General features: G+C 39.4%; 1 protein-coding gene across 1 annotated transcript; it reads left to right on the forward strand.

Moving 5' to 3' along the window:
- Nucleotides 1–3,732: 3,732 nt before the first annotated feature.
- On the forward strand, nt 3,733–14,375 carry LOC127977617 (NEDD4-binding protein 1-like). The gene is made up of 7 exons (XM_052582592.1): nt 3,733–4,260; nt 6,352–7,874; nt 11,219–11,349; nt 11,425–11,521; nt 12,037–12,144; nt 12,781–12,882; nt 13,010–14,375. The coding sequence occupies exons 1-7, from the start codon at nt 3,952–3,954 to the stop codon at nt 13,314–13,316; spliced, it is 2,577 nt and encodes an 858-aa protein (XP_052438552.1). The 5' UTR covers nt 3,733–3,951; the 3' UTR covers nt 13,317–14,375.
- Nucleotides 14,376–16,055: the final 1,680 nt, after the last annotated feature.

The following is a 16,055-nucleotide window of genomic DNA, read 5'->3' on the forward strand; positions in this document are numbered from 1 at the left end:
AGCGTGTGTGTTTGGCTGGCTCCTAAAATAATTGAATCTGTCCTCTGCTGTTTCATGTCGTCAAGAGCTCTCTCCGGAGGCCGGGCCCAAAATGTTTTGAGGATTCACTCCACTCCGGTAGGACATGTGACAAGATTAATTCCACCACATGGCATCACTTAACCGCCAGCTTTCCCTTTATATCCAACAAAAAGCAGCAGGTGACTTTGCTATGTATTCCTATAAGAGAGACTGTGAAGTCACCATCCGCCGCCTCCTTTTCTCACTCACGTCAGGACACATTACTGAGAAATCAAGTGGAAGATCAGAATTAAAGATCGGCATCTGAAACTGTTAATTGAAAACCGCTCATTTTTCATACTCACCTTTATTCTTGGAGTTACTGACACACTTATTGTGTACACATTTGCCTGAGCTTGATTTCTATGATTAACAGCTGATTCAGCCGTTGACCTGCACTGTGCACAGCTGTGGCCTGAGCCCAGCCAATCAGAGCTTAAGTGGACCGTGTGTTCAGGGTCAAGACAGACCGGGCCCAGCAGCCGAGAGGCCACCAGCTGCCTTCAGCTGGAGAACCAGCCAGAGAAAGAGCCTGCTCTGTGTCCATAATAGATGCCTTAGCAAGTAACGCCTAGCTTACAATATTGATTTTAGAATCTTGCTGAACAAATCTTTTGCTTTTTTCATAAATTATGTGTTCTGTTTGGAGGATTTTGGAAAGAAGATTTATCAAATGTATTTGTCTTGTTTTGTTATTGTGTATATCCACTAATGTGATTCAAAATGTGCTTAGGAGGAGTTACGTAGTATGTTTGTGTGTTCAGGAACCAATCGACTGGCAGGGTGTCAAAAACATAACAGCAGTCCTAAAGTAGCCTAATATTTTGCACGCAAACTGATCCATGCCATCTTCATCTCCTATAGCAAGTTTTCCAATATTTCAGCCGCTTATGTGTATGTGGAGGACAGACATCATGGTTGTTGATATTACAGTCACTCCTGTCTCCCATTGGATGGACATACTTTCTTTTCCTGTACTGTTCAGCACTACATCTCTTCTCGGTGAACTTTAATAAAAACTGTATTCCCCTGATCTCTACGTCTGGACTCCAAATAATGAAACATATCGATCTGCGAAATGCATCTCGCTCAATAGTCACACTACAACTGGAAGGGAATAAAGAAAGGCAGTCATGGTCAAAATGCAAGCGGTGAGACAGACAGAGAGAGAGTGCACCATCTAGTGGTTATAAAACAAACACTCACGATAGATAATAGACAGCTTGGAGGAAAAACTCAGTATTTTAGTCTGTGAAGTTTGCTGTGGCCCCCTAGTGGGTCGCCTGGTTGAGGACCACTGCCATAAACTGATGAAAACATTTTTAAGTTAATTATTTTTTCCAGCTTAACAGCTCAAACACACACAGTATCTAAAAGAAAAATGAATGTAAATGCATTATTATAAGTTTCAGACTTTTGCTTCCATTTACTTCTATTGCAGTGCCTGGCCATAAACCATTTTGTTTTTGTTGTGGGTAGCTTTTTTGCTTAATAAAATAAAAAAATACTGAGGTTCTGGTCTTGGTCTGATTTGATTTTGATTTGCCTTCAAGAATTATGCAGAATTTTACTTTGCTAAATATTATTGAAAATATGGACAGAGAAGTGAAAGACAGGATAAGGAGGAGGGTGGCATGTGTGGGTGTACTCACGTGAGCTCACATAACTGCGCGTGTGTTTCTGCGTCTGAATGCGAGCACTCTTTTGTGCTGTCTGAATTTTTCTCATCTCTCCTCTCCAGAGAGAGTGCTCTGGCATGGCCCTTAGTGGGTAACAGACTGTTGTCGTGAATGGGCTGTATAGCCACTGCCTCTGCTTGTGTAGCAAACTACCTCATGGCCTTGTACTCTCACAGCAGCCTGCTTTTGTTCTAGTTCCTCTTCAGCCCATCCCTTCCCTGCACAGATGCAGTGCCCACACACTCTCTGTCCCTGAGAGCTTGAAAGAAAAAAAGAGCTTCTTTTGATGAACAAGATTTAATTGTACCCTGAAACTCAGGTGTTCAAGTTTTATGCCAATTTCGTGAATGAGTGTGCTGTCACTTATGTAAATGCAGAGATTATGTAAATGTGGGTGAGATCACACTGTAACTTTCTAGATGTTAGTAAAAATGTATTATTTCGAAATAAAACAATGCAATTTGAAATAAGTCACGGGCAACTTACAAACGCTAACAAGCAACATCTCAAACGTTCATTGTATGGACAAAAAACAGTAACATTTTTCAAAATATATTTTTTGTGTTCCAATATTAAGTAATAATTTAAAAAATAAAAAATACAAAACTGACATACTAAATGTGACATAAAAGGTTGAGTCAATAATGAGATAAACATTTGAAACTGACATTTTCCGAGTTAATTAGTTTGTCTTATCTGACTTGACTGACTTTGTATCTATGCTCATTGACAATGTCATAATTTGTGTCAATGTCATAATTTCAACACCTTTATTAATTACGAAGTTTATGTCATATGATTTACCAGAGCACGTGGTGGAAATGAGATTTCATATGAGGATGGGTGAATTATCCATTTAATAATTAGTACGTTTAGTATTATTGTACTTTTGAAACAGATGTGAGTGGTAAATCAAAGGATCTCCTCCTTTCTAACATCCAGTTAGACCTTCTGGATCATGTGTTTTTATTATTGGACATTTTGACTAGACAACCATAAACATTTGCAGGGAATTTCCAGGCAATGAAGAGAGATTAGAATGGGGCCCAGAACACTCCTTCCTCTTCTCAAGGCCACAAGGCCATCAGGTCTTTTGAGAGATGAAAATAACGCAGCTGCAAAACTTGTTTATGAGAAGCAAGGAAAAGATGGGAGGCAGAAAGTAGCTAATGAAGCACAGAAGGAACGAATGATAAAGGATCATTTTATATACAGTAGGCTACTACAGTAAAGAAAATCCATTTTAGTCCCATGATTGTGTATAAAAGTAAGACTGATAATGATAAAGAATATTTAAGGGTACAATTGTGTCAGTTGTCCTCTTTAAATCTAAAATAATTAATGAATTACTATTTTATAATTTCTTTAGAATATTATTTACAAATTAAATTAAAAATAAGAATTTGCCTTTGAAATTTGATTAATTAAATCCTCTGCTTTGTTGTTAGTAACCGTTGCATTGAGTTTTTGTATTTTATATATAGATATTATATATATTACCTATTTGTGAAGTGATGTAAATAATAATTGATAATAATAATATATGTATCACTGAGTAGATATAATAATTGATTATATAAATAATCAGAATATGGCTGACGAAAAAGCTTTGCCATCACAGGAATGAATTACATGATAAAATACTGAAATAAAAAATAAAAAGTAAAATAATAGTTTAAATAACTAAATAACAATATTTTATAATATTACAGGTTTTTTTATTAAATTAAGACTTTATGAACATCAAACAGTCAAAACCTTTAAAAAAAGAAGGGGGAAAAGCATTCCAAACGTCTACCCGGTAGAGTGTAAATCTGAATTAATAATTTTTACTATTTCCTAGTATTTGAAGCATCTAACGATGCTAACCAGCATGATTTCACAATACTGTTTTTATTTTCACTGTAGTGAGGGTACACTGGCGTAAACAATGGTTGCCAACGGACTCTTATCTGTAATCTAAGCTATGACATCGCAGCAAACGTCGTCGTTTGTTGATGACGTACGCGGGGTTTTCCGGGTGCGACGGCTTGAGAAGTAGGCTAGCAGGCTAACCGAGAGTAACGTCAAAACACAGGTACTTCAGCGCTGTTGACTAACGTCAAGAGTCAGAGGGTGGGAAGCGAACATGAAGGGGGTAAACGATTCATTTTACAAGGGCTGTTTCTGAAAGTGAAGTCGCCGTTATCTCCATACATTGATTTAACTTAAAATGTCAACAACGCGGCCCCTCCTCGGGATGAAGCGAATCACCGAGGCAACCTGCACAGAGCCGCCGGGAGGCAGGCAGTCCCCGACAGCCAGCAGAACGCAGTCCGAGCCGCTCACCGTAGACGAGTTCACGGTACACGAGGACAAGCAGGCAGAGCTCAGATGCAGCAAACCGAAGGTCGAACAGGTTTTCCAAGTCACATTCACCATTATTGGGCTTCTGGATCCCACAGGAGCCCACGGAAGTAAGGCTTCCAGACAGATCTGGCTCCAGCTGAAGGGAAAAAGAGAGGATGTGTCTAAAGCGAAGGTAAATGAAAGTAAATTGTAAAAAAAAAATTTAAACAATGTTGCTGCTTGTTTTTTGACTTTCAGAAGCGAAATTGACGAATTTAACGTAACTTAAGTTGCAGCGCAATAGCTGGAGGAAGCTGATGTCAGAATGAACAGCAACATGTTTGTCTTCATTTGACATTTAAACAAAGGTCTGTGGTAAGCTGGAGACACGTTTGTGTCTCGCTGATCCAGACCAGATTTAAGTCTTTACCTTTCTTTAGTCATACACAAAATATGATGCTTTGGGTGGAGAAAATAAACAGCTACAATTTGGCCAGTTTTTTGTCTGATACACAAGGTAATTGATATTATTTCCTTGTATATAGTAGAAACGTAATATCACACTCACAATCATAATGTAGGATTGAGCATCAGAATGGCTGTGAATCATACTTGTGAATCACATTGGCCAAATCCCATTTGTGCTGATACTCAGTACAACAGCACAATTGTAAGTGATGTTGCTTGAATAACCTATCACATTTCTGTTTTATTATGTCATTTGGGAATAACTGTCACCAAACCAAATAGATCCATTATAGCCAATGTAAAATGATTGTGTTTCAGTGGATTTCATAATGTCTCAGCAGAAACACATTAGTAAGCTTTCACACACATTTATAGATGATCCAATACTGTGCATTTTGACATAGCTGTTTCCCGTTACAGTGGTGGCGAAAAAATGAGTTACCAAGACAGCAACAAACGACGTGGTTTTTCACTGAACACTTGTTGCGTCATCGCCTAGTTCTGACATTGTTGTATGCAATTCTACCCTGATCCAATAAGGAAATTATAACCATCAGTGCCAGTAAACCTGGAATATCCTTATTGTTAAGCCATAAAACGGAAACCACTCAGTGGATGTATTTCGCCACCACGTGCACTTCCTCTTTGTTAAAATATTTTGAATATTTCTAATACTTTTTAACAGGCACAAATATTATAACCACAAAACTAAAGTGTCAAGGAATTTTCTGTGAATTCACATTGACAGGCGAAATTTCCGCAACTCAGTGACTTTTGAATATCTTTTGCCGTTTGAATTAAAATAACAGATAGGAGCTGCTATCTGCTTCTTATCCAAACTGTGTCATGAATTTTCTCATGAGTCTTTGACAGAGATCTGATTGCTTAGTCAGGAGAAGACGGGAGGCCCCCAGTGTATTTCACTTTCGGTTTTAGTTACTACTCCGAGTAGTGGCTTTTAACCTGGTGTCATTACTGGTACTGAATATGAGTATTTCTTTTTACCGTAACTTGCTCGCTCTGATCAAAGAAATAAAAAGTTCAGCAAAAATGTCTCAGAATGGTCCTCCCCAAGGGGTTCCTGTGTTGTTGTTTCTTTCGAACTTGTAGGTTTGCCCACTCACTCAGAGCCACTCAATAATGACAATATCATGTCTTTTAATTTAAAGAAACATAAAAAAAAAAAAATGACCATATATTTTTTTTTCTTAATACAGTACTTTTAGGCCCAGACAATTTGGCAAAAGAAGGTTATTCTGCTTAAAATAGTTTTAATATTAACAATTATATATATATATATATATATATATATATATATATATATATATATATATATATATATATATAAAATGTGCTATATACTGTATATATCTTACTTATCAGTATGCTTTTAATGATAATACTTAAGAATATAATACTTATATATTATATAATATCGATATAAAACGGTCTCTTATACTCAGTTTTGGAACATTGTGCAATGTAAAACATAGCAGCTCTGTGTGTCTACATTTGGGTGCAGCGTCATGCTTGCTTACTTAGGTATGTATTCACACTTTCATCGATATGATAATGGGCATGTGGAATCTCCACAGAAAGATGATGTAGCTCTTGGTCATTTGGTCCCTCAAGTCAAGGCAAATCATATGTGCATTCTGCTTTAAAATAATGAAACCGAGAATAATTATTCCGAGAATAGTTATTCATTCAGTGGTATGCTTGTGTTGTCATGTTTCCCTGCTCCTTTTAGAAGTGAAATTTTCTATCTTTCGCAATGCATGTGTTGTAATCCAGTCCTGCTGTTATTGTTTTGCAGGAGTATGTGAAAGGCCTGTGTGACCCAGAACTTCAGAAGGAAGAACGGTACCCGGTGGACATGCACTGTATTTTTGCTGGTGCCCGTGGACTCTTTTTAGACCGGCTGCTCAGAGACACAAGTGCCGAGGTTCAAGTGCTGGAGCCAGGTCGTCTGAGGTTGAGCGGGTGCACGGAGGCCGTCGTCATGGCTCAAAGTCGGGTACAACAGTTTGTCGCCCTCTTTCAGGAGAAGCGAAGCTTGCCGGCTGACAGAGAACCCTTGGTTAAGCGGACCTTTAAGAATTTTGTGGAGGACCGGGCTGATAAATATGCCATGGAGCTGCTTTTGCTCCCCAGTGCCCTCAAAGAGGAACTTTTGGGCTTGGCCCAAAGCCCCACACAGCCCATAGCTGTCATAGACCTTGAGCAGGACCGCTCTCAGACTAGCACACCCGTAACAGACCTCTCCAAACGTATCCTGGACACCACTTTTGAGGATAAAACCACAGGTCCTGCAGCCACTCCTGATGTTATGCCCGGTCTAAACGGTCGGCCTTGCAACAAGCGTCGGTCCTCTGAAAGCGAGCAGAGGGACACTAAGAGGCAATACTCATTAGAGAGGAGAGAAGAGGAGCAGTTGGAAGAGCGGCAACGAGAGCCAAGCCAAACTTGGACAGTTACGTCTGCGAAAGGGATGCTAGCAGCTAGTGAATCGACAAATGACAATGAGGCAGTGAGTCCTGAGACTAACTTGCGCTGTCTTGTTAACTTCTTCCGAACCATGGGCTACCAGCAGGAGGTGGTGGAGCGGGTGGTGCGTGAGACGGGGCAGACAGAGGACACGTTTTTACTTCTGGAACGAATTGTGGAAGAGACTCAGAAGAGCCAGGGAGCACAGCGCACTTCTCGCACGCCCGATCCGTCCCCCTGTGCAAACGCCTCGTCCACCTCTACCTGCGTCAGGCTAAAAGAGAAGGAACGGGCACAGATGAGAGCACTCACAGAGATCAAGTGCAAAGAAAACATTAGACCGCCTAGCACTAACGGCATAGGTCAGAAGAACCAGACAAGCAGTGTGCCACTAGCTTCTACCAGTCTTAAAAGAAGCAATGGTGCACAGAATGACATGTGTGAAGTGATCATCATTGATGACGATGATAACGACTTCACGGAGATCGAGAGGAAGCCCCGAATGGCTGCACTTGATCTGAAGTCAGAATCCCGGTTTGACTACTTGTCCCGTGGAAGCTCTCAAACAATGGTCCCAGTGCGGATGGAGAGTGTGACCAATCTCCGCAGCTCCTCTCAAGGCCCTCCTCTCCGGAGCACCGACACACGACCTGGATGTTCTTACCAGACACTCCCTGGAAGGGCACCTTTACCTCGCTCTGAGGCACATAGCACCGCTAAACCAGCACTCCTCACCGGCATTTCTCGTTTCCAGCAGTCCCTGAAAACCCCCTACCGATTAGTCCTACAAAATGAACCGGGCTGCCCGGACCTGTGCCACATCATCATCGATGGGAGCAATGTGGCAATGTCGTAAGTCTCCATCAGATTGTATAATTTTGGGGGCAGTGACAGCTCATGAATATCAAATAACTTTTGCGGTGTGCATGTACAAGCTGGAATAGTGGAACTTTTGGCCAGATTTTTGTTCCAATTTGCAGCCTAGATGAGTTCATGTTAGTCGCTTAGTCTTAGGTAGTCTACAGATTTTGAGCAGTCAAATTTGACAGATTTCACAGAAAATTACATAGTTTTTAGCTTTAGACTATGATTCCATCCAGTTTGCGAATACCAGATATTTTATATTTTAGTTTACTGTGTTCAGAAACATTTGAGGGTCCTCAACCTTTTAGTTCACGATGCCACAGTTTTTCTTGATAAACATATCCAAATCCAAAGTCAGCAAGTGTATGATGCCTGGTGTTTTAAAATGTATTCAGATTTTAGTTGTGTAGTGTATTCAATCCTTTACCCATCCTCTTTATTTTTGGTGATTTTGTTTACTTGAGATTACACAAAAAACTAGTTTCAAGTCTCCCCACTCTGTCAGTTCCAAATTCTAATGGTAGCTAGGTTTAGGTCTTTTGTTGTGTAAAATAAAACTCATTTACAATTATCACATTTTATTACATATAATGGCATTTATAATGGGCATCAGCCACCCAGTATTCTAGATTCCAGCCATTGAAACGTTTTAGTTTAGTTGGTTGACAGCATAAATTAGTGTGAAACTCCCAAAGTTACCAAAAAGCACTCTAAATGTAGCCTATTGAACATCATTTGAAAGCACCAAAGTTTTGTGTGAAGAACAGACTGAACTTCCTGTCAGTATCAACTTATTTTCGGCTCATTCCTCGCACAGTCTATCACATAGGTTGAAGACCTAAAGGTGGCTTGACGTGTCCTTGTCACTGCCGCCTTCCTTGTTTGAACATTTTGAACTTAATTCAAGATTTCTCTTTATGTTGCTTGGGATAATGAAAAACAAAATCACGATGATCAGCAAATGATCTGTGCATTCAGTATTTGGAGTTCAGCATTTGAATAATGCTTGTATTGTGAAACCACTGTAAAGGACAGGTGTGATTGATGCTTTTTTTGGAGACAGTTTGAGGGAGTGTGAAAAAGTTGGTGGTGTCGAGTGTGTAAGTGCCCATAAAGGTTAAAGGAAGTCACTTCCAGTAAGCTCTGTGTGTGTATATGAACTCAAGTATGTAAGTGTTTGTGTTTGAAAACCTAAAACCAGGTGCAACCCCCTTTTTCCTTACTTCATAACAGTATCTGTCTTTCTCACCCACACCCCCCTTCCGCTCTCCCTCCCACGTAAAAGGCAGCCTCTTTTGTGGGTCTCTCCCCTTGTCAGCCCCCTATTTTGCCCTTTAAATGGCTTACCGGAGGTGACTGCACTTCTTAGAAGCACTAGTATGGAAACTGAGGTGTTATACGGGGTTGAAGAGAAATAATCTTTTTAGACCCTGCTAGTGAAGTCTAATTGAGGAGAAAAAGGTATATCGTGGGATAAGGTGTCAGATGGGATCATAAGAACTGTACCTCAACGTGGGCATATACTAGAGAGATCTGAAACATACAGTATTCTTGAGTTTTTAAGAAAGCTCCCACTCAAATAATGGCAAGAAACTAAAGGGGTATGTGTGATGTGAAGGTTGTTCTTTGATACTCAAGAAAAAGTCATTTGGAGAGTTAAGGACTGTTGCAGAACGCTCACACCTCAACTAATTATACCATGCAGAGCACCGAACAGTCAGTCTATCACATGTTCAGCCAGTCTTGAAGGCAACAGCTCACACAGGGTTTCTCATGGCTGATTTGTATGCTTGCATGATATTTGAGATCTGAATACTCAGGTAAATTCTTGTGACGTTTCCAAGAAGCGCTGCCACAGCAGATAGGAAGGATGTCAGAATCTTCCAGTTGAAGATGAAAGTCAATGTGAAGGAGAGGTCAGAGGTCATGGACTGAAACTGGTGCAACCTGACCCCGCTGTAATGATGTTGCTTCGGCCTGGCACGTATCCAGGATGTTGTTACAGTTTCATTTCTCATTTCACTTTTCTCAAGTAGTATTGTTTTGAAAAGAAAGGTCCCTCACACTGATTTACTCCATGCACATGTGCAACTTCTGACAATAGGATAAATGTGATTTGATCATTTACATCGGCACATCCAATGTTGCGTACAGCGCAATTATGATTGTCGCCAGTGTAGTCACATGGTCATGGTCATGGGACATAGGACTACATTTACAGCTCAATTCTCGAAGCCTCTTACCTGTCCTGTCAGTGCAAGATAATCAAATCTTCAGTCTACAGTCATTGGATAAGATCTTCATATGGATGAGTTAAGAGGTGAACCACAAGGGTTTTTATTTGGTGTTTTTTTTTGTCAGAAACAAAGGGAGAAATGAAAGGTTTTTTTTGCATATTTAGCAATTTACATTTCCAGACTGGGAAAGTTATCAGCCTTTTTACGTCAGCGGTCGTTGATTTAGTAACGCTTCCTGTTTAAACTAACTTTCTCTCTTAGAGGGAACTTCCCCGTGACCCCTCTATGGTTCAGTTTGGGTGCGTGTTGACAGCTGCACATCTGTATGCGTGTGTCAATTGGTCTAAACGTTCTGAATGGATGGAGATGTGCGTCTATTTTTGCACCCTTTTGCGTCAGTTGCGTCTAATCGGGAGGTAAAAGGAAGTAAATTGCTAACCACTGTTCTCAAATGCATTTACATATGTACTTATCTCTCTATCAGTGGTATCCGATGCATTGTGAAATTGAATGCAGAGCTGTTTCCTGATCGTGCAAATTGATATTCAGTAGGGAACTTTTGTCTTTAGTTATTTAATCAGCCCTCTAGGTGAATTTAGTGTGTTTGAATGTAAATGTATTACACCTCTTATACCTTTTACTGCATAAAGGAATGTATTGTATACTGCCTAATATTTAAAGATTGTGAAAACAATGCATTGATGAATGTTTAAAAAACAGCCAATTACCTCACTACATTTAATTTTAAACTGGCATCCATTTATCTTCTTAGTAATGTAGAATTCTTATTCCAGTTCTGTAAAAATTAGTCTAGAATGAGATTAAAAACAACTAGTGGTGTATTTATGGCTGCACATCCATAAGTGGAAAGTCAAGTGGAAGCATTGTGTTGCATTGTGGGCTACAGTATCCCACTCAGTGCACTACACTTGACAAATAAAATACCGGTACGTCCTCCAAACCTTTCTTGTGCACAGAAAATGGTCATACAGTGCACAATCAATCTCTAGATACTGCTAAAACTGTATTAGTGGTTTGATAGTATGCTATTCTAAACTGGTTATGACCTTTGACCTCCCTATTTGCTGTCACTAGGCATGGACTCCATCGAATCTTTTCTTGTCGTGGGATCGCCATTGCTGTAGAGGCCTTCTGGCGCAGGGGGCACAGAGAAATCACCGTCTTCGTTCCTCAGTGGAGACAGAAAAGGGACCCCAACATCACTGGTAGGAGCTCGGTTTCCTTCTGTCGTTAGATCAGCAATGTAGATCTGGAGTCAAAAATGTGATCTGTTGTTACAGAACAACACTTTCTGAATCAGCTGGAAAACCTGCGACTCCTATCTTTCACCCCGTCTAGAGAAGTGTGTGGCCAGAGAATTTCCTCACATGATGACAGGTACAAGATCCAGCTGCTGAAATAGTCATCTAGATTTTTTTCTGTTCCTCAACACGGTACTAGACAAAATTGTATTTTCGCTTGTGGCTTAGATTCATTTGGGTATTGATTTTCAAGAATGTTTCTGGAAATCACACAAATGAATGTTAACTGTGTACAAAAGATAAAAAATTGAGATGGGACATTGAAAAGTGCCATTTCCCATGCACACATCCGTTTACAAAAAAGTAAGTTTGATGTAAAAATATCCGCACTCCATATTGTCCTTTGTATCGGAACTGACATATATTTACAGTGTGTGTCATCTGTTTTCCTTACCGGAATGCCAATATGAATATGTAAATTATATGCTGAGGTCATGCATAATAAAAACAGTTGTTGTGTTTATGGTTATTTCAAGAGCAAGTGGGTAGAATTGGAAAATCTGAGAACGTTGAGGATGAAATTTGCACTATGTTTTATACATGCCCTAGGTATTTGTCTGTGCCCTGCTTGATCTATAACCTTCTTCACAGGTTCCTGCTTCATCTGGCTGAGAAGACAGGAGGGGTCATTGTCACCAATGACAACCTGAGGGACTTTGTGAACCAGTCAGAAGCGTGGAGAAGGATTATTCAAGAGAGGTAAGAAGAACAAGATGAGAACAAGATTTTTTCTGATGATGATAACACACTACCATTCCACAGTCTGGGGTCAGTAATGTAGCAGGGACATATAAAACTGATCTAAACTGACAGTGAAGACATAAAAAAAAAACATTTACAAAAGTAAATATACTACACTACCAGTCAAAATTATAAATTGAAAGAAATTCTAGAAATTAATACTTTTATTTATGATGATAAAGACATTTATATTGTTACAGAAGATGTCTATTTCAGATAAATGCTGTTCTCTATTCATCAAAGAGACCTGGATAAATCCTGGCTGTTCTTTTGAATGTTCTTAGAATCTCAAGTTTCTAATAATTGAATGATATCTAAAGGATCGTGGCATTCAACACTAGAGTAATGATGTTGAAAATTCACAGATATAACTTACATTTTAAAATGTATTAAAATATATATAAACTGTTCCTTTTAACTGTAATAATAATTCACTAATATTAGGTTATTTATTGATCATGTAAATGCAGCCTTTGGAGTGCTTTGGAATCTTACTGACACCAAATATTTAGTGTGTGTAGTGTGTTTTGGTGGTAGATTTTGTGCTCCGATAACATTTGTTCCGATTTAGAGCTCTTTGTATGGATTTTTCAGACTCTTACAGTTCACCTTTGTAGAAGATCACTTCATGATCCCAGATGACCCACTTGGAAAGAATGGACCTCACCTAGACGAGTTCCTATATAAAGACTGTCGGTGAGTTCAAAATTACATTTTTTTGCTTAAAAGAATACCCAGCAGTAGGTATCACACATTCCTAGTCTCATCTGTTACTCCAAGCAGAAGAAAGCTATCCCCTCATGACTTTTCTGTTCTCTCACAGAGCCAGTCCCATAATGGCCCCACCGAAGACAGACATTCGGGCGACCCCATCAGTATACGCCTCGACAGCGCAGCCCACAGCACGTCCCTCGTCCCCTTCCCACTGGCAACCCTCCGGACCTTCAGACTGGCATCATCCTCGACCGTCCCCTTCTCCACCTCCACAGCGGTCACCATTAGAAACCACAGAACTCAAAAGGAAGTTATACGACATCTTTCCTGACCAAAAGCAGCGTATCGATCGTATCCTCAGCGACAACCCATATATGAGGGACCTGAATGCTCTGTCTGGCCTTTTGCTGGGCTGACACACTTTTACACCCAAAACTGCAGTTTCAGGTCACAGGGCTTTTTTGTATTATTAAAGAATACCATGATCAAAACGTACTGCTACGAGCTTTTGTTTGTTCAAGGGACTTTGTTCAAGCATTTATTTGGTCGGTCAGCTAATTTACATTATGATATCCAGGGCCCTCCGATAAACTGCAAGCACAAAAACCTAAGTTATAAATTGTTTAACCGCTTTGAATATAGGAGAATGTACAGTCCAGATGGCATATATATTTGATGTAAATATTTGTGAAGGATAATCTTCCATTCCTCTAAGTTATCCATTCAGAAATCTTTATTCTTAAAGGTGTTCCAGCTACACAGTTGTTCTGAACTGGCTTGGTTTTAATTACTGCTGAAGGACAGTTTTGATTTGCAGCTTTTGATATGATTGTGCTTTCTTCTGTTTTTGTAAATATTCAGATTTTTGAGCCGAATGAGTACTAGTTTCCAGTCACTCGAAGTGCCCTACTGAAGTGCCCCATCATCTGCTTGCAGGATAAAACTGCTCATTTCCTGTTCACTAATTTTAGTTCCCGTTAACTTTGATGATGGTGACAAAATGGTATGCTGTTTCTAGGAATCCCTGGAGACCCCAGTATCACCCAAAACTGTTGTGCAAGTCATCTTCTTTTAATAGCAAACAGGAAATGAGAGCAGTCATTGATGTAAATCTTTGTCCCAGTAACAACCATCAGAGGGTGCTGTGGGATTCCTAGCCCATACCAGCCTCATTATGTAATGGAGGACATGAACAAAATGCAATGCATAGTTGACATTCATTATGTTTTCAGTTAGAGCATCCTATTGGCACTGAAGTGAATTCTCACTGTTACTGTCACTGCATCAGCCTTTCCCTGTCTCTGAAATATGTGTAGCGTTGGACATTGTGAATTGGTATTCAATTTTGGGAATGAAAATGCATAGGCAAAAGCTTCACAGACTCGGCAGGCACTGTGGGTATCTCACAGTATGGCTGCTGAAAACCTTTTGCTTTTTCTGGAAGGCAGTCTTAATAAAGGCCAATTATGTGTTTATCAGGACTCCTGTGGTCTGTGCTTGTTTTTTTAGTCTCATTTTGACACATCAAATAAAGTTCGAATGAAGCAGGATTTTTGCAGGTCATAAAAAGGTCTTAATTTGCCTTTTCACAAATTAAGACCTAAAAAGGTCTTAAATCAGAGCAGAAAGTCTTACAATTATAAAGTCATGGCATTAAATGTTGCATTAAAACATTGCTAAAAGTAAATATCTTCCTCTGTTATTTTCTAAACATCCATAAATCAAGATACATTTATTTCAGAATACATTTATTTCTTTATGTATTTATAATTATTCTTTTTTTTTTTTCAGACCGGTGGCAGATAGTTGTTCTGATTTTACCTAACCAAGTGTATCTTACAGCTGTATTCTATTACCATATGGACATTACTTTGACACACTTTTTTTTTTTTTTTTTTTGTCCGTTAACACCTTACTTCCTGACTGTACAATTGAAGCATGCTTTTTTTTTATGACGTTGCTTTGAAACGTGAAAATCTATTTGAACTGTATATAATTGAACTGACAGTAGGGGGCGACATCGCAGTTTTTTAAGTCTGAGCCCACACTAATGCACTAGTCTTTTCTAAACCGTGCTTTCATTACTTTTTCCCCCTCTCTCTTGAAACAACATCTTTGAATATATACCAGATTATCCTTTATCCTTACCCCATTTGACAGCAAAGATTCTTACCAAACTAGTCTTGTCACAGCCGGGGTGTCCCTGACTGTACTTCCTTTGTGACCTCACATGGCTCAGGTTCTCAAAAGTTGTGTAAGATGAGCAAACTAAAACCTAGCCCATTATGCAAATCCTGCAGCACGCCTTTGCGGAATTTGACTCTTCAACAGAAAGCTGTTACAATGTTTCGGGGAAAAAAAGTCTCGACTTTTGTGAAAGCATATAGAGGAATGTTTAAGACATTATATGAGCTCTCACTGTTTAATAGTTTATATATATATATATATATATATATATATATATATATATATATATATATATATATATATATATATATATATATATATATATATATGTGTGTGTGTGTGTGTGTGTTCCCTTTGTTCATTTCAGTCTTTTTTCATCTGTATCTATTTAAATGGTGCTTACTTTCAGCATACGTTTGTAATCAAGTTTGAGCATACAAATATTAGCCACTGTTTAGTCATGTCACGAGTGAAAAAGTGTTTCGAAGGAAATAAGGGCTCGACTGGGGAAGCCTTGGTAGCGCGCTTCCCAAATCTAAACAGTTCTGTTTTCCATCTGTTCCCACTCTGTCCCTTTTTCTGTCGAGCACAGCAAGAAAAAAACGTTCTTTGTTCGGTCATGGGCGGGCGGTTCAAATGCCATCAACATTCCAGAAAAGCTCAGCATTCTCAGGAACAGGATTTCTCCTTCCCAGTTGCTTGCTTCCCTAAACCTTCTGAAATTTCTACCATCTCCTTTAATCTCCATCTCCTTCTTTTTCTCACCATTTAGTTGGATGGCATGCTTACATAACATGTCAAAGTAATCCCTACCAGCCCTCCCCCACTGTCCTGTACCCACTGGTTTAAGGCCTACCAGCAACGATGGGAGTACTAATATCTGCTGGGATTATCAGTGAGGAAGCCATGTAGCCTTTAATCTTCAACCGTAAACATGCCAACATTAGGATCTTAACTACTCATAAAGG

The sequence above is a fragment of the Carassius gibelio genome, chromosome B18 (genome assembly GCF_023724105.1).
Source record: "Carassius gibelio isolate Cgi1373 ecotype wild population from Czech Republic chromosome B18, carGib1.2-hapl.c, whole genome shotgun sequence".
Taxonomy (NCBI): domain Eukaryota; kingdom Metazoa; phylum Chordata; class Actinopteri; order Cypriniformes; family Cyprinidae; genus Carassius; species Carassius gibelio.

What these genes read in the sequence shown, in the direction of transcription:
- LOC127977617 (XM_052582592.1), top strand. Translation starts at nt 3,952, where the DNA reads ATGTCAACAACGCGGCCCCTCCTCGGGATGAAGCGAATCACCGAGGCA. An exon ending in GGGAGCAATGTGGCAATGTC is followed by an intron (nt 7,875 to 11,218) that starts GTAAGTCTCCAT and finishes TGCTGTCACTAG; the next exon opens with GCATGGACTCCATCGAATCT. An exon ending in AGAAGGATTATTCAAGAGAG is followed by an intron (nt 12,145 to 12,780) that starts GTAAGAAGAACA and finishes TGGATTTTTCAG; the next exon opens with ACTCTTACAGTTCACCTTTG.